Below are 25923 nucleotides of genomic sequence, written 5' to 3'. Positions count from 1 at the left end.
ATCAAATTGTAATCCCAGTTTTCTATAAGTAGACCCATCACATGTTAGGCATCAAGAAGGATCTTATGCAGATTCATTTCTCACAGCACCAGCAGAAGTTTAAAGACAACTTATTGCAAGTTTGGAGATCTGTCTTGAAAGAAACTGCAAACTTATCTGGCTATTATCACTCCTCAGATTTTCAGTAAGTTGTTTCCTCTTTCTGTTTATTAGATGAATCTTGTCATCTTTATTGATAATTATATATATGCACGTATTATTGTACATGATTTTTTAAAAAAACAATTTCTTTCTTTTAACATGCCAGAAATGAATATGATCTTATTGAGGGAATAATCAAAGATGTATTGAAAAAGGTAGAAACATAAAGACACAATGGAGCCAAAACTCCTCATTGGAATTGAGGAAAATTTGCCTACTATTGAATCATTTATGAAAGATGACTCACAAGAAGTTAGACTTCTTGGAATTTGGGGTAAGGAGGGATAGGTTAAAACGACCTTAGCTCGTGCTGCATTTGATAAATTTCCCACCAATTTGATAGTTCTTACTTTGCAGCAAATGTGAGAGAGGAATCGAAAAAGATTGGATTGACTTGTTTACTTGAAAAAATTCTCATTGTTCTACTAAACGAAGAAAATCACAATGGTTGGAATGCCTGATATTCAAAGGAGGCTACATCGAACAAGAGTTCTTCTAGTGCTTGATGACGTAGATACTCCCAGCCAATTACAATATCTTATTGAAGAAAATCTTTCATTGGAACCAAGTAGCAAAGTTATCATAACAAGTAGAGACAAACATGTTCTTGTTAGTGGAGGAGTTCATGAAGTACATCAAGTGAAAGAATTAAACAATGAAGAGTCGCTTCAACTTTTCTGTCGGCAAGCTTTCAAGCAAGGCCATCCTAAACAAGGATATGAAAAGTTATCAGTACAGGTAATTGAATATGCAAAAGGTCTTCCCCTGGCATTAAAAGTTTTGGGTTCATATTTGAACTCAAGAAATACAAAAGCATGGGAGAGTGCCCTTAAAAAATTGAGAAAGTATCCAAATAGGGAAATTCAGACTGTATTGAGGGTGAGTTATGATGGACTTGATATACCAGAAAAGGAACTATTTTTAAATATTGCATTCTTCTTCAGGGGAGAAAAGAAAGAAGATATTATGAGGGTGCTAGATGCTTGTAATGATGACCTCTACGTGGACATTGGAATAGATAGGCTTCTAGATAAAGCACTCATAACTATTTCAAGTGGTAGTAGAGTAGAAATTCATGATATGCTACAAGAAATGGCTGAAGAAATAGTTCGTGAGGAATCTAGAGAGCACATCCTGAAAGTCGAAGTCGATTAAATGATGCAAAAGAAATTCAAGATATACTGGAAAATAACAAGGTAAAAGAAGGATGCTTTAACTTCCTTTTTCATTCCTTAAATTCTTTTGTTGAAGAATTTTGATACGCTTGTTTAATATTATTTGGATTTTTTTATGTTAGGGAACTGATGCAATTAAAGGCATTACACTGATCCAAAATGAGTTAGAAAGCGACATATGCCTGAGTACTGATCCTTTCAAAAAAATGAGTAATTTAAGATTTCTCAAAATTTCTTATAATATGCCAAGTTTTTGGGTGCCAATTCTTTTTTGTGGAAGCAAATCAACGCAACTTCCTTTTGGTCTGGAGTCACTTCCTAATAAACTGAGGTTTTTTTGTTGGGACCATTATCCTCTGAAGACCCTACCGTTGGATTTTTGTACTAAAAAACTCGTTGAAATCCAAATGGAGGGTAGCAAAATTGTAAAACTATGGGATGGTGTGCAGGTGTGGCTAAATCTTAATGCATGCTTTATTCTTTAGTCTAATTGGATTATGAGGGCTTCTTTTCAGTAAATTTTCTCTTTTAATTGTCACAGGATCTTATGAATTTGAAGAAAATAAATCTGGGCTCTTCCCAGTTAAAGGAGTTGCCTGATTTCTCCATGGCACAAAATCTTGAAATAATGGATCTTCGATATTGTGGATGTTTATGTAGTATTCATCCATCAATCTTGTCTCTTCCTAAACTTGTTTCTCTGAATCTAGAGGAGTGCCACAAACTAACAAATCTTCACGGGGATAACCATTTGAAATCTCTCAAGAAACTCAAGCTGACAGGCTGCTATGCTCTCGAGAAATTTTTGTTATCATCAGAAGAAATGAGAAGCTTACGTTTGAATGCTACCAGGATAAAAACATTGAACTTGCCTGTTGGACGATTCAATAAACTTGAAGAGCTATATCTCGGTGGGCATCTCAAGAGCTTTCAAGTAAATGAGCTAAGTTGCTTAACATCTCTTAAAATATTCTCTCTTGATTGTCTTAGAGGAAGAATAGACAAATCAAAATTAGTCATTCTGTTTGATGCCTGGTGTTCATTAGAAGAATTGAGGTTGAGATACTGTGAGGTTTCTGAGATCCCTGACAATATCAGTGCCATGTCATTGTTGAAGATTCTATCACTACAAGGAAGCAGCGTTAAGAGTTTGCCAGATAGCATCAAGCATCTTTCAGAGCTCAAAGTAATTGATTTGGGTGAATGCAAGAGACTTAGGTCCTTACCAGAACTTCCACCTTCCCTTACTTATTGTTATCTCAACAGATGCCAATTATTGGAGACCTTCGTTTTCCCACTAATGCGAGCAATACATAACTCTAGCGAGGTTAGATTTTGTTATCCCGGACGCACAATCCCAAGGGGCTTCAAATATTCTCAGACCGCTGAGAGGTCCATTAGTATTGAGCTTGCACCAGCTTCTTCTGACCATTTATTGGGTTTCGCTACTTGTTGTATTCTTTCCACATCGCCAATCAACTCTTTGACACGAGTTGAGAGAAAATTTGACTTTGAAGATGAAAAGATCCATTACAGGGGTGACGACAAAATTAGTTACCTCGAGTATGGGAGTACAGATCATGTTTTGTTATGGTATGATCCAGTGGATCGCATGTTGAAGGAAAACCAAAGAAGGCGATTTGATGAGCGCGCCGCTTACAAGTTTGCATGTGAATTCTTCTTCGTACATTACTTAGGTTGTCATGTGGATGAAATTAATAACAGGATAAAAGGGTGTGGAATTTGGCCAATATATGCATCAGAATTACAGGGGAAAATGGAATTAAGGCTGGAGACGAATGCTATTACAGGCAGTACCAGCCAGCACCCTAATGCTAAAGCGGGCCAACATCAGCCAGCACATGATTCCGTTAGGAGAAGCACTCGTGTGCACCAGAGGACAGGGAACTTGACCTCGATGCCGTACTTTCTGAGAACCAAGAGAGGCCGAAATGAGCGCACGGCCCCAAAGGATAACAAAAGAATTGCTTGACAATGCAGGTCCAACAATTTTTTTAATTCTTTATATGAAAAGATTCTTTATTCTCAATGTGACTGGCCTTTGGGTCTCATGCCCAGCATCCATTAAAATAATAAATAAACATTAGAAAAATCTCCAAATTAAGCTACGACATATCTATGCAACTATCTATAATTTCTATGCAAAGGCACGCGCAACCAAAAATTGTAGAGATAATGGATTCATTGATTTTTAATTCCTTTAGTATGCCTTAGTCCCTTGCTCTCCAAGTTCTGGTTTCTTACCAAGAAGTTGATGCTATGGCTCGACTGTTAGTAAATATTATGTATACATGTAGATATTAACAATGTATAACAGTAAGTATTTTGGTTTTCTTCATAGCTGGTCAATTTCCAAGGCCATGATTTTTTGCTCTGTCTTACTAATGTTAACGATATCATATCAGTCGGAATTGCATTCGTGCACATCTTGGAATTAGAGACAAACCTTGTACAGAATAAAACTTAGAATGAAAAGAAACATAGATGCCATATATATTATGTATTTCACCAAGGTGACTTTGCATATCATATAATAATGGTTTTGTGGGCCCATACAATTATGAACAGAGCATGTGAAGCCTGTTTTTCATCACCGACAGGTCTAGGAGGATCCAGGCGGGCGACGTGAATGTAACCATCATCGCCTTCATTTTACCAGTTGGTCATCAAGTGAAAAGCTTTGAATCATTTGAGTTTTTAATTAAGGTGTTGTTTCTTGTCTTTTTCCTGGTGATTTGGTTCTGGTTTCTCTGCAATATCACAGGTGGAAATATGACAGTGTGGGAATGACAAGAATGATATGTGATTGTCAGCCATTTGGATAGATAATCCCAAACTTGGTGGTTATGTTTGTCTTTCTTTGGCTTTCATGCTTTCGTTTGCCGATTTCAGAAAGTCAACTGATTTTTTATACTCAAATTTTTGGCCAAATCAGATGTTATATTTGTTCAGAATTAGTCTTCCTTTTTGTTCCTTTCTCACGGCAAAAATAGGTGAGAAAATCATCAAATCTGTTTGTTGTATCTCATAGCAGCGTGATGAATTCCTTGTTATATGATGATTGAATAAAGAGAATATCAACAGAACCAACCACCACCACTCATTTTCCCTAGTAACATTGATTTTGTCCCATTTCAAATCCAAAAGCCAGAGATAAAAAAAGTGATGTATTTATATATAGAGATCAAGGAAAGCCTATGAAGCAAGTACCGCATCGCTATTGTACTTCCAAAAAATTGTTTTCTTATGTTTATTGATTGTTAATTTCACCTATTTCTTTGTTTATTGGCTTCATTTAAGTGAACATTATTTTTAAATAAATTTATTGGATATTCATTAGTTGTCAGTTCCTCAAGTCTTTTTGAGTTTTGACTTTGGAGTCTTTGAGAAAGCCAAAATGAAAACATGACACTGTGCAATAAAAAAAAAACGTATTATTCTTCTTGTTTTCTTACCCCTCGTCACTACAAGCGAAACTAAACTGAGTACTTTGCTGCAATTCATGGCAAAATAATTGAGAAATTAAATTAATTGCACGATAATTTTTGAAGGATTCATGGACACATTACGGGGGAAAAAAAACTTGAAAAGAGAATATCAAATTTTGACAAAGTAACATTGAATATTAAAATTATCATCAAGTTAATCATAAACCAAGTTCATTTTACATTTGTCACTGTGAATGTGAAATATAACTAATAAACGATTCAGTATTAAAACCTTTTGGGTGGCTCGTAAATGCGTGAAACAGGGAAAGTGATTTCATTTAAAATTGTCGGGTATAATTATATCATGGGAAGCCAATTATTGGCCGAAACGATTATGGAAAATTGCTATGGGCCCAACCTCTGATGGCCCTATATCCACAGAACCAACTATTAAGGATTTGACCTAAGTCCAGCCAAGGCGGAGCAGAGCATGCAGGCCTGATAAAACAGGCCAACCCGCGGGTTGCGGGTTGGCCCGTGACGGGTTACAGGTTATTTGGGTCGGGATCAAAAGGCCCGTTTTCTGACAGGTTGGTATCTTGCCAACCCTAACCCACCAACCCGCCAGATTTTTTAAAATTTTTTTTTTCTTATAAATAATCAAAAATTAAAAAAATCAGAAATAATTTAAAGTATTCTAAACATTCACACAAAATTACAACACATTAAAACACAAAATATACAATTGTCCAAAGTTCAAACTCCAAACATGATAAAACACAAGTTCAAACATAAATTTTTCCTACTTTTCTAGCCCACTTCCTAATATTTTAATATATATAAAAAAAATTTAAAAAAATTTAGGCAGGTTGGCGGGTCGCGGGCTGACCCGTCGCGAGCTCGGGTTGTGGGGGTGCAGGCTCATATATTTTAAGTGGTGGCAGGTTGACCAAACGCCAACCCTAACCCGCCTGTTTTGGCGGGTTGAGGGGTTTAACCCGCGGGTCCAACCCATATTACGGGCTCTGGCACGGGGTGACAAAGAGCAGAGGAAATTAATATTATCAACTTCTAAAAAATTAAAGACACTTCCTTAATTATTCTCCCGAAATGAGTGCTCTTCTTCTTCCTTAGTGGTGTTTGGGTAAGAACAAAATCATATTTTTAAAAGTGCTTTTACGGTATACGAGGGGGTGTTTGGATAGAAACTAAACTATGATTTTAAAAGTACTTTTACAGTATACAAAGTAAATATATAGAGGAGTTTGTCTCGTTTTGCGGAAAGGTGCTTCTAAACACCCCTGAAATAAATATGTGAAGGAGTTTGTCTTGATTTGCGAAAAAGTACTTTTGAAAAGTGTTTCTGGAGTTATCCAAACACCCACTCATCTTTATATAAGGTAGGTTCTGTTTCTTGTCAACATACATAAAAGAATGGGCCCCCATCCCTATAGCAAATGTATTGATACATTTGATCATTAATATAAAATCTAGTTGATTAATTTGAAAAAATTTAAAAAATCAATTAAATTTGTTATTTGTAATAATTAGATGTTTTCTTTTCTAAAATACCCTTATTAATAATGTGTGTTTGAATTACAGATTGATAGTAAGTACTTAACATATATAACCACTATAAAAGTTACTTGAGGACAAAAGAAATGAATATTACAAACAAAACAGATTGTGATCTTATATTTAGAATTAAATTGAAAATCTAACTAAGTCTTATATTAAGGACTGGAAATAGTATGTATGTGTCTATAGGTATATAAGGATCAGTTATATATAAAATGAAGAAAATTACGCAACTTCGATTAACACAATTTTTAGGCTAAAATATTTTTAAAAACTCCGGCATTTTGAGTTGATAATTATCAGATGGAAACCGCGAAGTCGGATTAATGAGGATGAGGTGGCATCCGTATGGGCTAATAATTTTATGATAATTATTTATATATTTTTATAGAAGGGGTTAAAATGCCATTTGTCATTAAAAATAACAAACCCTCATCTCTTTTATCTCCTTGCTGCGGGCTAACTCAACTTTCAATTCTTAAAAAGAACCTCTCGTTCGGCAAATATTAACATTTTGACTTCCAAAGTGTTTGTGTTTTCTTTAGTTGCTTGTCCTGGTTTCCACATCATATCAATATTCATGTCCCCACTGAATTATCTATTGATTTGTCTAGTGTTTTTTATTCCCTCTTCACTCTCTATTTTATGGAAAAAGGCTGTGTTTTCTTCGCTAGGATGGTGGCGTTGTGGTCGACGGCCTGCTGCAAGGAGCTGCAAAGAACTGAGGGGGGTTTTTTTTTTTAAATGACAAAATGACAATTTAACCCTTCTTTAAAAATATATATATAATTATCATAAAATTATTAACTCATGCTGATGGATGTTAGGACATCCTTATTAATCTGACCTAGTTTCGTTCTATAAATTTTATTATATACATTGATATTATTGAATATTGATTTCTTTTTAAATGATTTCTTTAAAGGGAAGTCACTGATACAGACTATATTGCGGCTATACTTCCAAATATGAATAGTATCTTTACACAGCTGCATTTAAGTTGCGCTGCCAAACATTATGCACAATCCTCCTGTTCACATTATTATATGCGATGTCTGCAATTTCCTTCAATGTAAAAAAATTAGTGTATATGTAACAGCCAGATACATCGAACTCCCAGCGATTTCCATCCGTTCAGTCCTGTTATTTTAAAGATGCAAACCAAATTAAAGCAACCAAAGGAACCAATATATATATATATATATATATATATATATATATAGGTCACGTGGTCCTGTCTCCTCTAAATCTATGCAAACATCTATAACCATGCTTTCTTAATTTCATTAGTCTCTTTAAGTCCGGGCTTAGCTTAAATTTGAGGACTTTGAGACTCGTAATCCTATTACTTCACTTAATAATTAGCGAGAAACCCCTTTAAAACAAAAAAAAAAGAGGAAATGTTGCCTTATAATGATGTAACTTCTAGTACTAAAACAATATTCTCACTCTATAAACTATATATAGTAAAGGTGTTCATGGGACGGGATGAGATAAAAAAGACCCGGTCTTGGTCCCATCCTGATAATTAGAATGGCACGGCTTTTCTGTTTCATGTCTCATCCCGTCCCGTCCCAATCAAGATAGGACATAACTAAGACTAGACAACAACATTCCTTTTCTTTGAATTTTTTTATGTTTTTAATTTAGAAACTAGTTATACATGAAGTATAAAAAATTATGATAAAATCTATATGAAGAAAATAAATTAAAATGAGGATAAATTTAAAATGTTCACTACAAAGAATATCATCTATATGCAACTATCTCTATTTTCTGTCCATGGGCATTGCACATAAAAGATTTTAGAGGTAACGGTTTCATTGGCTTTAATTCCATTAACATGCCTTTGTCCCCTGCGCTCCAAATTCTGTTTTCTTACGAAGAAGTTGATGCTATGTCTAGACTGGTAGTAAATATTGTACTAACATTGTAAGTATTTTGGTTTTCATCATAGCTGGTCAATTTCTAAGGTCCATGTGATTCTTTGCTCTGCTCTTTACTAACGTTAACGATTTCAAGTAAATCTGAATTCCATTCATGCACATTTTGGAATGAGAGACAAGCCCTGTACAGAATAATATTTGGATTTTGGAATGCAAAGAAATATAGACACCATATATTATATATGTATTTCACCTGTTTAGCTTTGCACATTATATATAATATTGGTTTCGTAGGCCAATCCAATCATGAACAGAGCATGTGAAGCGTGGTTTTCATCATCGACAGGTCTTGGAGGATCGAAGTGCGTGAAATGAACGTAATTAACCATTATCACCTTCATTTTTCCCATTGGTCATCAAGTGAAAAGCCCTGAATCATTTGATTTATTAATTAAGGTGTTGTTTCTTGTCTTTTTCCTGGTGATTTGGTTCTGGTTTCTCCGCAATATCACACTTGTAAACTATTACAGTGTGGGAATGACAAGAATGATATGTGATTGTCAGCAGCCATCTGGATAGATTCTTTTTGTTTGCTGACTTTAGAAAGTCAACTGATTTTTTTCCACTCAGAAATTTTTGCCAAATCGGATGTTATATTTGTTCAGAAGTAGTCTTCATTTTCTCTTTCTCACCACAAACAGGTGAGAAAATCATCAAATCTGTTTGTTGGATCTCAGAGCAGTGTAATGAATTCCTTATTACATGATGATTGAATCAAGTCTCTGTTCTTTCAATAAACACAACCAACAAACCTCACTGGTTTCCTCAAGTAATTTAACATTTCAAATCAAAGAGTGGTGTATTTATATACGGAGATCAAGGAAAGCCAATGAAGCTAGTACTGCGTTGCCATTATTCTTCCGAAAACTGTTTTCACATGTCTATCATCATTAATTTAATCTGTTTGTTTGTTTGTTGACTTGAATTAAGGCGAAAATTCTTCAAGTAAATTTCTTGGAAGCTCAATTGTCAGTTACTCAAGTCCTATTGGTTCTTTAGGAGAGCCAAAATGGAACACGACTTTGGGCATTGAAAGAAACGTTGTATTATTGTTGTTGTTAGTTTTCTTCTTAACCCCCCCCCCGGTCACTGGAAGCCAAGTTGAACGCATTATTTTGCTGGAATTTATAACAAAATAATTGGGAAATTAAATTAATTGTACGATAGTTTTTGAAGAATTCATGGACACATAAAAAAGTCTTTACAAAGAGCATCCCAAATTTTGAGGTGTTTACAGAGATAAAAGTAACATTAAAAATCCTACTAAAATATTGCCCAAAAGAGACAAATTAAAAGCATGATGATGTTGGAAAAAAATTGTGATGGCTGTGAAAGAATCTTTCATGCGCCCAAATCGTCAAAAGCAACGCCCTCCTCCAACACCAATGGTTATAATTATAATAAATAACCTATAAATAAAGTTTATAATTAGGACTGGAGGTAGTAAATTAAAAATAACTCTTGACTATAAAAGACAATCAAGTCAACAAATCAAATATTTATTTGATTTTTATTTTTATTTTTACTACCTTCGGTTCTAAATATAAAAACTAGCTAGGGGGTTGGATTTGGTCATAAATATAATACTTCAATCAATTGTTTTTCAAATTCATAATGTTTTTTTCAAAATATCTCTATTAATTATGAGAGTTTTTGGTTAAAGAGTAATTCTAACGTACATGATTAAATAGAATAATTTTAAAAAATGAGCACATATTTATTATAAATAACTAAGTTAATTAATTTTTTAATATCAAATTAGTCATCCATCTATGTATCAGAGTTGTTATTTTCTTCTTGGAGCATGACAAATGGAGGAAACGCGCACAAGTCTATTTGTCATTTTCAATTATTGAACTTGCTTTCGAAGTTCTAACGAAGACTCCTTGCATTGAGGACGAAGATTCCCAGTGCCTTGTTCTTCGCTTAAAAACTGCATTTTTGTCTATTCAGATATCACTCCCCTATTTTGCCGGATAAGGTTTGATCAAATCCAGGTACGATGATCTTCTTCCCCATTCCTTACGTAAAAGGTATGCCCATGTTTGAACTATTCCTCACGTACATATACGTGCCAGGAAAAGCCATAAGTTCCTAATGCGTTCCGTGTGACTCTGTTCTTGCTCTGTTTCACCATCTTTCATTTCCACTTGTTTGGATTTTATAATGATGCAGCATCAATATAGTTTAGTTTTTATAGCGCCTGATATACATTCTGTTACTTGTGGTTGTGGCCCTCTCAGTTGTAGCCATTGTGATCGCCGTCTTCCATCTTCCAGGAAGAACAGAGGTTTGATTCTTTCGCTTCCTCTTCAATTTCTCTGCTTCTATGGTCATGAAGAATGTTAGTCTTAAATCTGGATGTTAGATTCTGTTCCATGAAATCTGATCCACTTTTTTGGGTCAATTAATAGATTAAAAATAAGTTTTACCATGACATGTTAAAGTTGATGAATTGTATTATATATATATTATCGACAAAAATCCATTTAAATTTTACTGATAGTAATTGGGTCTAATAAAAGAGGTTCATCACTCACAGTGTTTTAAATTAAGGGTAACAGACATATAACTAATAAAAAAATCTATTTAAATTTTATAAGGCTAAAACAATTACTTTTTTTATTAGCTTCTCTCTCCTCCTCTCCTAGAATAAAAATAAAAAACTATCATTAAAATTCCTCTCTCTACTCTGCCATCATTTCAAACAAAAGATTATTAATCCCTCATGATTATGACTTTTCCTTTCGTCCGGCCAATTATCAACTTCCATTAATGGGTTTAATTGGATACTTCCATAACAATTTATTTTTATGTAAACGGTTCATTATCATCCATCACTTAAAGTATTTTTTTCACTAGCACTTAAAATATGTTCTCTTTGGAGCACTCAACACTAAATATTTTTCTAGTAACAACTAGTATTCTAAAAGAATGTTTAGTGCATCTATCACCATAAGTTATATTTTTAGTTCACTCAGTATCCTAAGTTGGGAATGTCTTTGGCTACTAAAAAAATACTTTAAGGCAAAATCACCTGAAAAATTACTTTATGATACTTAATGCTGTTTTAGTAGGAAAAAATTTTAAGATATTAAATGTCCAAAAAAATTAGTTTAAAATTGTGAGTGCTATTGAAAAAGTATTTCATGATGTAAGATGCAACCTAGTCCCCATGTAAACCAAGTCAGAGTTTTGCCATCTTCTATAAATTAAAAGCCAATAAATCATAAGATTTAGATAGTTTATCATTCTTTCCCATTAAAAAAAAAAAAGAATCAAGACTTAAAGTAACTGAGAAACAGACCGGGTCATTCAAAGAAAATTTTACAATAATTATTATGACCTTATAGTTTGTTTTTAAATAAAAAGGGCTGTTATTGTTACTCAATAATTTGCACTATTTTTAATACTTTTTTTTTTGAAAATAAAGGTGCATGAACTCTTTCAATTACAAAATCACTTTGTTAAGTCTTTCCCTTTTTTTATTCCATTCTTTTTAAGTATAAGCATCTGGACGTGGAAACAAAAGATCAAATTTCAGTATTCACCAAATGGAAGCCAGCATCGCCAATCTTATTTTTAGTGAAAATTGTGAATATGCTCCAAATATAGGACTTGTTCATAAACAAGTCTCACGATTACACTCGTTAAAATTCAGTGAAGTTTTATGAGTGTTATTTTTTATATGAGCTAAAAAACCAAATTGCCCCTTGACAAGTTTAAAGGATTGACTTGTAAATAAAATAAGTTTATTTGTAACTCTAGAAAGCAGACTTGTAAATTCGTACATGAAATTTGTCCATTTGAATAACTAGTACAAAAATTATGTTGATTCAAGGTTTGAATTGTAAGTCTAGAAAGTTAACATGTAAATCCGTATGTAAATCTGAATAAAGAGTAATTTTGTCATTTGCACATGTAAAACGCAACACTCAAAGACTTTAGCACTGCATCGTGTCCTAGCAAATTCATAGGAATTATTTGTAAATGAGTCCCTTATTTGGAACCTGTTCATAATTTTCCCATTTTATTATGTTTTGCATATCAAACTAGCCTTAGTCATTTCCAAGCTATCTGTGCTAAATACAAATTAAATTCATACGAGAGTAAACATATAATATTTGAACAGTTATATGTTATTATAATGGGAAAACCATATTGGAGGTACTTATACTTTTTTTCAATTTTCAATTTGGTACCTATGTGTTTTTTGTTCTTAACTAAATCTTTAATTTTGTTCTATTAACATCATTAATCCTTATGTAGAGACTAAAAATATCAATAGAACAAAGTTATAAAAGCTAATGTTGCTAAAAAGATAAAATTAAATGTTTAATTAAAGAGAAAAAAACACATAGGTACCAAATTAAAAATTGAGAGAAAGTATAGGTACCTTCAATATGGTTTTTCCTATTATAAATGTTGTTAGTGGAAACTTGAGCAGAAATATTAGCATTCAAATTATTTAGAAAAAATTAACACCCAATTTTTGTTTATGTTCAGCAATGGCTGTTTTTGCTAGTCCCTCCCAAGTTCGACAAGAAAAATATGATGTTTTTATCAGTTTTAGAGGTTCAGATGTTAGACATGGATTTCTTAGCCATTTAACACAGAAATTACAACAGAAGGGGATATATGTATACATCGATGAGAGGCTACAGAGAGGAGATGAAATATCATCTACATTACTGGAGGCAATAGAAAGATCAATAATTGCACTAGTGATACTTTCAAAAGACTATGCTTCTTCAAGGTGGTGCTTAGAAGAGCTAGTGAAAATCATGGAATGCAAGCGAGTCAATAATCAGACTGTAATTCCAGTTTTTTATAATATAGATCCATCACATGTCAGGCATCAAGAAGGATCTTATGCAGATTCATTTGCTCAACATGGGTACAAGTTCAGAGTTGACTTGTTGCAAGTCTGGAGATGTGTCCTGAAAGAAACTGCAAACCTATCTGGTTATCATCATTCCTCAAATTTTTTGTAAGTTGTTTTCACTTTATATTTATTCAATATATCCTGTCTTAATTTATCAATTACATGTTTCTCCATACAAAATTAAAAATAATTATGTCTATGCATGCATTATTTTTAGCAAATGTGGGGTGTTTTTAAAAAATAATTATTCCTTTTAACATGCCAGCAATGAATCCGATCTTGTGGATCAAATAATCAAAGATGTATCAAAAAAGCTGGAAGATAAAGACACAACTGAGCCGAAGCACCTAATTGGATTCAAGAAAAATTTGGCTGCTATTGAGTCATTTATGAAAATTGGCTCACAAGAAGTTGGGGTTCTTGGAATTTGGGGTAAGGGAGGAATGGGTAAAACAACCTTAGCTCGTGCTATATTTGACCAATTTTCCCACCAGTTTGACAGTTCTTACTTTGTATCAAATGTGAGAGAGGAATCCAAAAAGATTGGATTGACTTGTCTGCTTGAAAAAACTATCTCTGTCCTACTAAATGATGGAAATCTTACAATGATAGAAAGCCCCAACACTCAAAGAAGGCTACGTCGAATAAGAGCTCTTCTTGTGCTTGATGATGTAGACACCTCCCACCAATTACAGTATCTTATTGAAGAAAATCTTTTATTGGGACCAAGCAGTAAAGTCATCATAACAAGTAGAGACAGACATGTTCTTGTTAGTGGAGGAGTTCAAGTAGTGCATGAGGTGAAAGAATTAAAAATGGAAGAATCACTTCAACTTTTCTGTTGGCATGCTTTCAAGCAAGCTTATCCCAAAATGGGGTATGAAAATTTATCAGCACAAGCAATTCAGTATGCAAGAGGCGTTCCCTTAGCAATAAAAGTTTTGGGTTTATATTTGAACTCTAGAAGTACAAAAGCATGGGATAGTGCCCTCAAAAAATTCAGAAAGTATCCTCATATGGGAATTCATAATGTATTAAGGGTGAGTTATGATGGACTTGATGTGCCAGAACAAAGGATATTTTTAGATATTGCATTCTTTTTTAGGGGAGAAAGAAAAGAAGATATTATAAGGGTGTTAGATGCTTGTAATGACTTCTATGCCTATTGTGGAATAGATAGCCTTCAAGATAAAGCTCTCATAACTATTTCAAGAGACAACAAAGTAGAAATTCATGATCTATTACAAGAAATGGCTGAAGAAATAGTTCGTGAGGAAGCTAGAGAGCATCCTGAAAGACGAAGTCGATTGAATGATGTAAATGAAATTCAAGATGTATTGAAAAATAGCACGGTAAGAGATCCTGCCATTTAACTTCCTTTTTCATTCATTGTTTTTATTGAAGAATTTTTGAAATCCACTTGTTTAATATTATTTGAATTTTGTTATGTCAGGGAACTGATGCAATTGAAGGCATTACACTGAACCCAAAGGAATTTAGAAACCACTTGCACTTGAGTGCTGACGCTTTCAAAAAGATGAGTAATTTAAGATTTCTCAGGATTAGTTCCAAGTTAAAAGGAGGTTATACCGTGCGGTTTCCTTTTGGTCTAGAGTCATTTTCTGATGAGCTAAGATATTTTTGTTGGGAAGAATATCTTTTGGAGTCTCTACCATTGGGTTTTTGTGCAGAAAAACTTGTTGAAATCCATATGGTTTGCAGCAATGTGGTGAAACTATGGGATGGTGTGCAGGTAACTATATATTAATGCATGTTTCATTCTTCAGTCTAATTGAATTATTAGGGCTTTTTTCAGTAACTTTCCTCTTTTAATTGTCACAGGATCTTATGAATTTGAAGACAATAAATCTCAGCTTTTCCTCAAAGTTAAAGGAGCTGCCTGATTTCTCAATGGCACAAAATCTTGAAATACTGGACCTCCGATATTGCAAAAAGTTGCGTAGCATTCATCCATCTCTCTTATCTCTTCCTAAACTTGTTTCTTTGAATCTAGCGGGGTGCTGCAAACTAAAGAATCTTCATGGGGACACCCCTTTGAAATCTCTCAAGCATCTCACGCTGACTGGCTGTATTGCTCTCAAGGAATTTTTGGTGGCATCAGAAGAAATGAGAATTTTACATTTGAATAATACTAGTATCAAAACATTGAACTTGCAAGTAGGATGGTTCAATAAACTGGAAGAGCTACATATCGGTTGGCGTCTCAAGAGCTTTCAAATAAATGAGCTAAGAAGCTTGACATCTCTGAAAATATTCTTTCTTTCTAATTTTACAGAAGGAATTGACAAATCAAAATTACTCATTCTGTTTGATGCCTGGCATTCTTTAGAAGAACTGCATTTGAGACGCTGTGATGTTGGTGAAATCCCTGACAATATCAATGGCCTGTCATTATTGAAGATTCTGTCACTACGACGGTGCAGCTTGAGTAGTTTGCCTAATAGCATCAAGCATCTTTCAAAGCTGAGAGAAATTGATCTGGGAGAATGCAAGTGGCTTAGATCCTTACCAGAACTTCCACCTTCCATTACTCAATTTTATGTCAATGAATGCACATCATTGGAAACCATTGATTTATCACTGATGCAGGCAATATGCAACAACTACTCTTGTGAGCTTAAAGTCTGTTACCCAGGAAGCACAATTCCAACGGGCTTAAAATATTCTCAGACTATGGAGAGGCCCATTGCTACTATTGAGCTTGCACCAGTTTCTTCTGACCGTTTATTGGGTTTTGTTTGTTGTTGTATTCTTTCTCCATTAGACTTAAGCCATGTCGTAGCATCAATTTGCAGAAAATTCCACTTGGAAGATGAAGAGATCAATTGCAAGGATGAAAAAGAATTCCCTCGCCTCATGAAATTGAGTACAGATCATGTTTTTGTATGGTATGATCCAATGGAAAGCATAGTCAAGGGAACACAAAGAAGGCGATTTGATAAGGGCACCACTTGTAAGTTTGCATGTGAATTCTTCATTGAAATTCTCTTCCGTTCTGGGCGAAAAAAATATGATCACTTGATAAAGGCGTGCGGAATTTGGCCAATATATGCGTCCAAATTACAAGAGGAAGGTCTACAAATGGAATTAAAGTTGGAGAAGGGCATTGTTACAGGCAATAATATCACTGGCCCAGATGAGAACCCAAATGCTGAAGTGGCACTGTTACATCAGCCATTACCTGATTCCGTTAGTAGAAGCACTCGTGCGCGCCAGAGGACATGGAACTTGAGGTGGATGCCCCCCTTTTTGAGTAACAAAAGAAAAGCTTGAGAATTCAGTTCCAATTCCAACAATTTTTTTTATGGGTAATTTCCTGCGCTATACCATTATTTTATTCAAATATGTCTTTTTTTGTCCTGCTGCAAATCTCCAATCATGTAGGATGGATCAAGTTGTAGAATCTGAATTTAATCAGCCTTAATGGCCAATGATAAGAAAATCTCCAACCATGTATGACAAGAATTCTTTATTCTCAATGAAACTAGTCTGTGAGTCTAATGCTGAACATGAATGAACGTTAGAAAAATCTCCAAAGTAAGCTACCAAACATGCAACTATCTGTATTTTCTATCCATGGGCATTGCACGTCAAAAAATGAAGAGATAATGGATTAATTGATTTTTAATTCCATTAGCATCCCTTAGTTCCCTGCGCTGCTCTCCATGTTCTGTTGTCCATGTAGATACTAACATGTGCCAATGCTAATTCTTAGTTGTGCTTGTGACTTATATCCATGGAGCTCAGTAATGTAGTTAAACTTTGTGATGTGTTGAATTGAATGTGATGCAAATAGCATCTATCATCTTCCACAGCCTTCATTACTATCCTTTAAAGAAATAGAATGGTTACATTTTGATATATGTGATTTTATTCCCTCCTTTTTCTCTTTTACAGTGGGCTCTGATTGTCTTTTAGTTGTTGTTATATGCAGATTTCTTTGGAAAGGAGTTGAGTTGACTTTATCGTATCATTCTGGATATAAATGTGTAACTACTTGCATAGCAGTAAGTATTTTGGTTTTCTTCATAGCTGGTCAATTTCTATATGTTTCATTTAAACTTTTCCTCTGCCTCTTACTAGCGGCAGTGAATTCAAATAAATCTGAGTTGTGTTCATGCACATTTTGGAATTATAGGAAAGCCTTGCACAGAATGAAATATAGAACGAGAAGAAACATATATGGATGCCATGTATTTCAACTGTCTAACTTTCATATTATATAATATTGGCTAATTAGGCAGGCCAATCCAAGTATGAACACAAGCATGTCAAGCATCTTTTTCAGGTAAATTTGTCTCTGACATGTTTGCATTTCCGTTCATTTGTAATAATGAGTTTCTATATATGATTCTACTTCATTGGTTAATAATTTCTATAAAAGAGTAGAATATAAAGCTGGTTGATGATATTTTGATTGGTGCAAGATATGGAGGCTTAAACGTGTCACATTAAACTCAAACTTCAGCAAAAGCACTTGCCATCAATGTCTGAGATGAAGGTAGCTATTCTAGCCCTAGTCCTTCACGGCTACTCAAATTTTAATTTCAAATTGAAGGTAAATGCTGTACTTTCTTTTCCCCTCCATATGTCATTTCTATGGCTTCAGCCCCTTATTTATTCTATTTTTAACCTATGAAAATTGTGAATATATGATATGTGGTAATAATATTAGTAAGGCCATTAAGGTAAATAGAAAGCGGGTAGTGGTCCATAAATAGGATGCTAGAAGTTGTATTGGGTGTCAATTGAATATATATCTTTACTGCTTACCTTGTGCTCTCTCTGTTCTCTCTATCTGCCTATAACAATATAAATGGCAGTAAGAACACTGCTTAAAGCTTCTTACGTCATATAGTTCATATTGATTCTTACTACTAGTTTCTGCTCACTTTGAATTGTAGTGTATAGTTGAACTTATAGCTTAATTGTTTGAATCTAAAATTCTGAAACGAAGCAAAATTTGAATTAGGATCGCAATGGAGACCAAATTAGGAAGGGAATAGGATTATTGAAAATACATATACCATGATGAAATAATTACCTTTATTTTCAATCACAGCATTTATACTCCCATTCTTTTTTCCATTTTAACTTGTAACGAGCAGGTTTTCTTCTCAAAGGAAGTGGGGGAAAGAGCTGCATTTCTATTTATGAAGATGTAGCAGTTACAACTGCAAGGGTGCTTATGACAATGAGAGGTTGACAGAAGAATAGCATCAGAAATACAATGAGGCTTGTTGCTTAGTGCTTGGTCTTTCCTACAAATACTGGTGACAGCATCATCAAGTTGATTTCTTGCATCTTACAGCAGAAGAATGTTTTCATCTTACAGTCTGTGTTTCTTAAAAACAGAGTGTATTATGTAACTCATTATGTGAAGCAACATTGGTTTCATCCAATTTCAGATCCAAAAGCTAGAGAAAAAAGTGATTTTTTTAAAGGGAAGTCACTGATACAGCTACCAAATTGCCATTTTACTTCCAAATTTTAATAGTAGCTTTACGCAACTGCACTTTCATCTATAAACACAAATTTCAACTGCTGTTTTGGTTGGATGAGACATTCCCCATCTCAATTTTAGCTCCATATATTAATGAACATCAAATGGATACAACAAAATTACCAAGTGAAGATTTACAATTGTTATATGCCAACAAGATTCTATCAGCATTCAACTGTCAGAAATTTTCATAACTCTGAACAGATATCATTCTCTTCTGCAGGATTATGTTCGTTGTGATGTTTAGGTATCATTCTTGTATGCTTGACCAACCTCATGTTATGGCATCAATGAGTTAAACTCAAAATTAGCCTAGGTGATTATTATATATGTACTCTCACACCATGCTATTCATACTCTCTAGTTAGGCAATCCTTTTGCCTGCGGTTACCACATGAATGTGTTGTGTGGAAGATGTTAAATTATGGGTTAACATGCAATACTCGATTGGTTTTGTTGGCATCATTGTACGATCGACTAAATAACCAAAGCATTTGACTAGTTTCGAGTTAAAGGCAAGAAGCAGCGGAACTGGTTTGATGAACATGACTCACTTTCATTTATGCCTTCTCTAGTCTTTGGAGAAGAGACGACAGAGATTTTCCGATACTTTATTCTCAATATTGAAGCTGGAGTGACATTGATGGGGAGCCATCATCAGAACAAAGAGATGAGAATGAACATAAGCCAAAACTGCAATCACTTCAACACCACCAAAACGAACTTTGGAATATCTCTTTCAAGCCTACCCAAAAGTTTTAAGTTATTTTATTCTAAGGATATTTCAAAAGATACCTAATTACGTCTACACACACACGTATATATTATATACATACATATGTATATGCAAATTTAATCATGCGTCCGTAAAAGCATTTGAGAATCATAAATCTATTATTGTCCTTAATAATGCAAAATAATTAAGTCGGAAAGAAAAACTCTTCGAAGAAAAAATCAGCGACTTTGTGTGATATAACTTATAGTATAAATCAGGTAAAACAAATCTAATATTAAAAGAATATTCTCACTACAAAAACAAAAGAGTATCCTTAACTTAAAAATGCTAAAGTACATCCAGCAATTCAAAGTATTTTTTTAGATACATCTAATATCTTAACATATTTTGTAATATATTCAACATTCTAAAGTATTTTTTTAACGGTGTCTAACACTTCAAATTATTTTTTGATGTATCTAGCATTTTAAATTGTTAAGTGTAAAATTATACCAAAAAATACATTAGGATGTTAGATACACCTAAAAAAATACTCTAAGTTGTGGATGCACGTTAAATGTTAAGAAGAATCCAACTTTCTCTCACACACACATATATATGCGCCCACACTATCAGTCAATGAACTGATAGCACTTGTAAACACACTATCCCTTCCCAGTAATAATAGTCGTTATAAGGAGGTCTCAGGAAGAGATGTGTCAACAGTAGAATTATCTCTACAGTAAAAGCAAATGATAGTGTTCGGCCGGAGCAATGAAGGAATCTGTCCAGGTTGGATTTTTTTTTTCCCTTTCCTTTTGTGCCAGAGAAAGACTATCATTAAACAAAAATAGCATATTGCGTCTTGCAAGTTGTAGCAAAATCATAACCAGGCAGAAAAGAGAACAATGGAAAGCAAAGTCATCCAACACCTTCTCCCTCTAGAAGACACATCATCAAGAACTTAGACGCGTTTGAATGTGAACGATGTTTACACATATTTATTAACAGTTGAACTCACTTATAAACAGTTCATGACTAATAAGCATGTTTGAAAAATTTCTCCTCTTATTACAGTAGCTTTTGGCTGATATACTTATGAGTCAAAAGTTGATTTTAGAGCACAATTATAAAAGTATATAAAACCTGGTTAAAACTTAGGTAAAAGCAATCTTTTTTGAATCAGAAAATATTTTTGCTCTTTTGTTTATGTTATTTATGCATCTCTCTGCATATTTTTTTATGTTTCCCAATTATTTTTTAATTATTTATTTTTAATTTTCCGTTAAATAAAAATAGTTTTTAACATGATTTTTATAAGATTTTTAAATTTTTAATATTATTTGTTATTTTATATTTACATAAATTTTACAAAATATATATCATCCGATCAATTATATAATATTATTCACTTCAAAAATTTTCACATTACTATGATATCTCATTTAAATATATTTTATTCATTAAATATAACTTCTTCCTATCATAATAATTTAAAATTATTATATTATGTACATTTATTTTTTTATTTTTTATTATTTAGTAAAAGTAATTTTTTTATCATTTTACAACTAAACTTATTTATTCAATAATAATCCAAACAACTTCTACTTTTACAAACATCTTTATTTATAAAAGTTAATCCAAACATAAATCACATCATTTAATTTAATTTTTACACATGCTTAACTTTCTAAAAGTTCAATTAAAAATAAATTACTTTTTGGCTGCTAATTTAAAGCGCCGTCAATGTTTGAAAATCTACGTCCAATTTTTTTTGGGGGGGGGGTCCCTCCATCCGTGCTCGATCAGTGTGTACCATCACCCATGGCTTAGTGATCAATATATACTGTTCTTGCCCTTAATATAGGTTCTAACTGAAGAATTAATTATATTTAAGACTTATTTTATATATTTATTAATTTTTTTTAAAATTAATCTTATTGATATATCTTTAATAATAATCAAATAGGAAAGGAAGGGAGAAAATGAAAGAAGATTTTTAGGGGTATTTTAGAAAACATATCGTATTAACTAATTTAACTAATATTTTTAATTTTACTCAAACTAATTAATTTTTTTTGGCCGAAACTCAAATTAGTTAATTAAATCTTATATTAAAGATGAAAGTAGCATATAACAACCAACAAATGGATATGGGTATTGATTACCGAAGATGCAATATCTATAAATTGAATGGTTCCAAAAAAAATGGTCTTTAAATTATTAGTACTTAATTAAAGCCGTGCGAGCAAATTAGAGCCTTCTAATACATTTCCTTTCTTTGTTCAATTCGAAGCTTTGTACAAAATACGGACAAAATGTGAAGCTTAAATAATTCACATTCTCAAGACTCCCACCCCCGGTCCCCCCCCCCCCACCCCCAACAACTCTCCTTCAAGCCAATCAAATATTTTATTATCTAACACCAAGTAAAAAACTCTTAAAATATTTCATGGAGTTCTCAGTCTTAGTATGAAATCATCCTTAGGCACCCAAATCAACAAAATTATCTTTATAAAAATTTCCCAGTTAAACTTTGAACAGAAAAAAGTTTTACAAGTTCTCATGCCTTATTTGCGAATCAAACTTAAAAATTTACTTATTATTTTTGCATAAGTTTTCTGGGGCACTTAACTAAAGGTTCAGGATATCAACCCAAAACCTGCGATTAAACCAGCTTGTTGGTCGAAAACGTAACATTTGACACTATAAAACAATCAAGTCAACGAAACGAAGCAAACATTTGTTTGATTCTTATATTTATTTTCTTTTTGGGGCACGACAAATGGGAACGCTCAGAAACCAACTTGCTGTATATTTTAAATTATTCAACTTACTTTACCAGAGACTCCCCACCGTATTGATAAGGAAGTTTCCCAGAAACCCTTCAATTCTTCACATATATAAATTGGATTACTGTAATTCACGCAGACATCATCACGATTGATCTGAGTTTGCCAGAAGAGGTTTGATCTATCCAGGTACGATGATCTTGTTCCTCATTCCTTACGTAAGATGTATATGTTTGACTACGATGTGTTGATTTTTTTTACCTATATTATCAATCACTTGAAGGACTGGAGCATGGAGTTCTTCGAGGCACTGGAGAATGAATTGCTTGTGGGTGTGGCCTTCTCTTTCATAGCCATTGGGATGGCCGCTTTCTATTATTTCTTCTGTTCTTCCGGGAAGAACAAAGGTTTGACTCTTACGCTTTGTGTTTAATTTCTATGCTTCTATCATCATGAGGAATGATAGTCTCAAATCTGGATTCTAGATTCTGTTCCTTGAAATACCCAAAGCAATAATAATGTTTCCGCATGAAAGCCAGCATCCCGAGTCTTTAATTTTAGAAAAAAATTATGAATATGTGACTTATTTATAAATGTGCTAAAATAGAGTAAAATTCCCAAGTTCCCTGAATGATTTTGTTTGGTTGTACCAAAAAGACCAAATTGCCCCTAAACTAATCCAAAGGGATTGATTTGTAAATCAAAGAGGTTGATTCGTGAATCTAAAAAGTGGGCTTGTAAATCCATGTGCTAAATTCTAACGACTAGCGCAAAAGTTATGGGGATTTACTTATAAATATAAGATGTTTGAATCGTAAATGTAGGAGGTTAGCTTGTAAATTCATATGTAAAATTTGAATAAAGGGCAATTTAGTTATTTGCATGTGCAAAAAATCACACTCAAAACCTTACGACTGCACCCTATTTTAGCAAATTTGCAGGATTTATTTGTAAATGAGTCCCTTATTTGGGTCCTACTCGTAATTTTTTTCCATTTTATTATCAAAACGGCCTTAATTATATCCAAGCTACCCATGCTAGACACAAATTAAATTCACATGGGTGTAAACATATATAATACTAGAATAGTTATATGTTTATTATAATGTGATTATTTGAAACTTGAGTAGAGAGATTAGCATCCAAATTTATTAGCAATAATTAACGCCCTATGATTTTTGTTTATGTTCAGTAATAGCTGCTTTTGCTGCTACTTCTCAAGTTCGGCAGGAAAAATATGATGTTTTTATCAGTTTTAGGGGTTCAGACATCAGACATACATTTCTTAGCCATTTGAAAAAGCAATTACAACAAAAAGGGATAGATGTGTATGTGGATGAAAGGCTAGAGAGGGGAGATAAAATATCATCCGCGCTTCTGGAAGCAATAGAAAGATCAATAATTGCGTTGGTGATATTCTCAAAAGACTATGCTTCTTCAAGGTGGTGTTTACAAGAGCTAGAGAAAATCATGGAATGCAAGCGAGTCAATAATCAGATTATAATTCCAGTTTTCTATAATGTAGACCCATCACATGTCAGACATCAAGAAGGATCTTATGCAAATGCATTTGCTCAACATGAGCAGAAATTTAAAGATGACTTATTGCAAATTTGGAGATCTGTCCTAAAAGAAACTGCAAACTTATCTGGTTATCATCATTCCTCAGATTTTCAGTAAGTTTTCTCTCTTCATGTTTATTCAATATATCTTGTCATAGGTTATCAATTATACGTTTTCCACATGAAAATTCAAAAATATTATATCTATGAATGTATTATTTTTAACAACTACCTAATTTTTAAATATAATTTTTTTTTTCTTTTGACATGTTAGTGATGACCCTGATCTTATTGATGCAATAATCAGAGAAATAGTGAAAAAGTTGAGAAGTAAAGACATAAATGAGCCAAACCGCCTAATTGGATTTGAGGAAAATTTGGCTTATGTTGAATCGCTTATCAAAGTTGAATCACAGGGAGCTAGACTTCTTGGAATATGGGGTAAGGGAGGGATAGGTAAAACAACCTTAGCTCGTACCATATTTGAGAAGTTTTCTCACCAATTTCATAGCTCTTGCTTTGTGTCGAATGTGAGAGAGGAATCAAAGAGGATTGGATCGACTCATTTGCTTGAACAAATTCTCTCTGTACTACTAAATGATGAAAATATCACAATGAAGGAAGATCCAACACTCAAGGAGACTAAGAAGTCGAACAAGAGTTCTTCTAGTACTTGATGATGTAGATACCTCCAGCCAATTAAAGTTCCTTATTGAAGACAATCTTTCATTGGGACCAGGAAGCAAAGTCATCATAACAAGTAGAGACAAGCATGTTCTTCATAGTGGAGGAATTCATCAAGTACATGAAGTGAAGAATTAAATAAGGAAGAATCACTTCAACTTTTTTGTCGGCATGCTTTCAATCAAGCCGATACTAAAATGGGATATGAAGATTTATCAGCACAAGCAATTCAATATGCAGGAGGTCTTCCTTTAGCATTAAAAGTTTTTGGTTCACATTTGAACTCTAAAAAGTGACAACATGGGAGAGTACCCTAAAAAAATTGAGGAAGTATCCCAATGCAGAAATTCATAGTATATTGAGGGTGAGTTATGATAGCCTTGATATACCAGAACAGGAGATATTTTTAGACATTGTATTCTTCTTCAAGGGAGAAAAAGAAGAAGATATTATGAGAGTGATGGATGCTTGTGATGACTTCTATGTGATTGTGGAATAGATAGCTTTTTAGATAAAGCACTCGTAACTATTTCAAGAGACAATAGAGTAGAAATTCATGATTGTTACAAGAAATGGTGAACAAATAGTTTATGAGAAATTTAGAAAGCATCCTGAAAGACGAAACCGATTAAATGATGCAAAGAAATTCAAGACATACTGGAAAATAACAAGGTAAGAGAAGGATGGATTAACTTCATTTTTCATTTATGTTTTTCATAAGTTCTCATTGTCTTTTTTTTGGAAGAATTTTAAAAATCTCCTTGTTTAATATTATTTGAATTATATTATGTTAGGGAACGGATGCAATTGAAGGCATTACATTGGAGATTGAAAATGACCTGTACTTGAGTGCAGGCACTTTCTAAAAATGAGTAATTTAAGATTTCTCAGATCAAACCTCTTAAAATAAAGACAAGACTTGTGCATCTTCCTGATGGGCTGGATTCACTTTCTAATAAACTAAGGTATCTTTGTTGGGAAAGTTATCCTTTGGAGTCTCTACCATTGGTTTTTGTCCAGAAAAACTTGTTGAATCCATTTGAACGGAAGCAAGATAAAAAAACGATGGGATGGTGTACAGGTAATTATTCTCTTTGACCTTTTTTTTTTTTTTTACACAATAAACAATCTCTCTCAGTACAGTTTCTAAATAGAAGAAACAAATTATTTTTGTTTGAAATTTTAAACCGATCATCCGCTTTTCTCCTCATTAAATATATGTCACTTATTATCTTTCCGTAATAACTTCTACTCATTATCTTTCATGTACTTTCTTTATAAATAGAGTATGATTGGAAAACACATATATTTTAGACACTTATTATTTTTAATCAAATTTAATCCATATTTTGAAAGTTGTTTTTTATAATAAGCGAGGAAGGGACTATATACTAATTTATGTTTCAATT

General features: G+C 33.3%; 2 protein-coding genes and 1 long non-coding RNA gene across 3 annotated transcripts; all 3 read left to right on the top strand.

Moving 5' to 3' along the window:
- The first annotated feature begins 1783 nt into the window (after positions 1–1783).
- Positions 1784–3369, top strand: LOC114749965 (disease resistance-like protein DSC1). The gene is made up of 2 exons (XM_028938514.1): positions 1784–1825; positions 1918–3369. Exons 1-2 carry the CDS (start codon positions 1784–1786, stop codon positions 3367–3369), a joined length of 1494 nt encoding a protein of 497 aa, XP_028794347.1.
- A 10254-nt stretch (positions 3370–13623) lies between these two features.
- Positions 13624–15914, top strand: LOC114749964 (disease resistance-like protein DSC1). Its single transcript, XM_028938513.1, has 4 exons — positions 13624–14586; positions 14688–14987; positions 15077–15747; positions 15845–15914. The coding sequence occupies exons 1-4, from the start codon at positions 13624–13626 to the stop codon at positions 15912–15914; spliced, it is 2004 nt and encodes a 667-aa protein (XP_028794346.1).
- A 38-nt stretch (positions 15915–15952) lies between these two features.
- On the top strand, positions 15953–18657 carry LOC114749966 (uncharacterized). Its single transcript, XR_003740602.1, has 5 exons — positions 15953–16563; positions 17190–17262; positions 17394–17543; positions 17683–17813; positions 18364–18657. It is a non-coding gene; the product is annotated as an uncharacterized LOC114749966 (long non-coding RNA).
- Positions 18658–25923: the final 7266 nt, after the last annotated feature.

The sequence above is a fragment of the Neltuma alba genome, unplaced genomic scaffold (assembly GCF_004799145.2).
Source record: "Neltuma alba isolate B1F8T4 unplaced genomic scaffold, ASM479914v2 tig00006240_pilon, whole genome shotgun sequence".
NCBI classification, from domain to species: domain Eukaryota; kingdom Viridiplantae; phylum Streptophyta; class Magnoliopsida; order Fabales; family Fabaceae; genus Neltuma; species Neltuma alba.
The sequence above is the reverse complement of the archived record's forward strand: the minus strand, read 5'-3'. Positions and strand labels throughout refer to the sequence as shown.

Excerpts from the sequence above, each read along its gene's own strand:
- LOC114749965 (XM_028938514.1), top strand. The coding sequence starts at position 1,784 with ATGGAGGGTAGCAAAATTGTAAAACTATGGGATGGTGTGCAG. Across the intron at positions 1,826-1,917 it reads AACTATGGGATGGTGTGCAG|GATCTTATGAATTTGAAGAA; the intron begins GTGTGGCTAAAT and ends TAATTGTCACAG.
- LOC114749964 (XM_028938513.1), top strand. The coding sequence starts at position 13,624 with ATGAAAATTGGCTCACAAGAAGTTGGGGTTCTTGGAATTTGGGGTAAG. Across the intron at positions 14,988-15,076 it reads AACTATGGGATGGTGTGCAG|GATCTTATGAATTTGAAGAC; the intron begins GTAACTATATAT and ends TAATTGTCACAG. Across the intron at positions 15,748-15,844 it reads ATTGATCTGGGAGAATGCAA|GCAATATGCAACAACTACTC; the intron begins GTGGCTTAGATC and ends TCACTGATGCAG.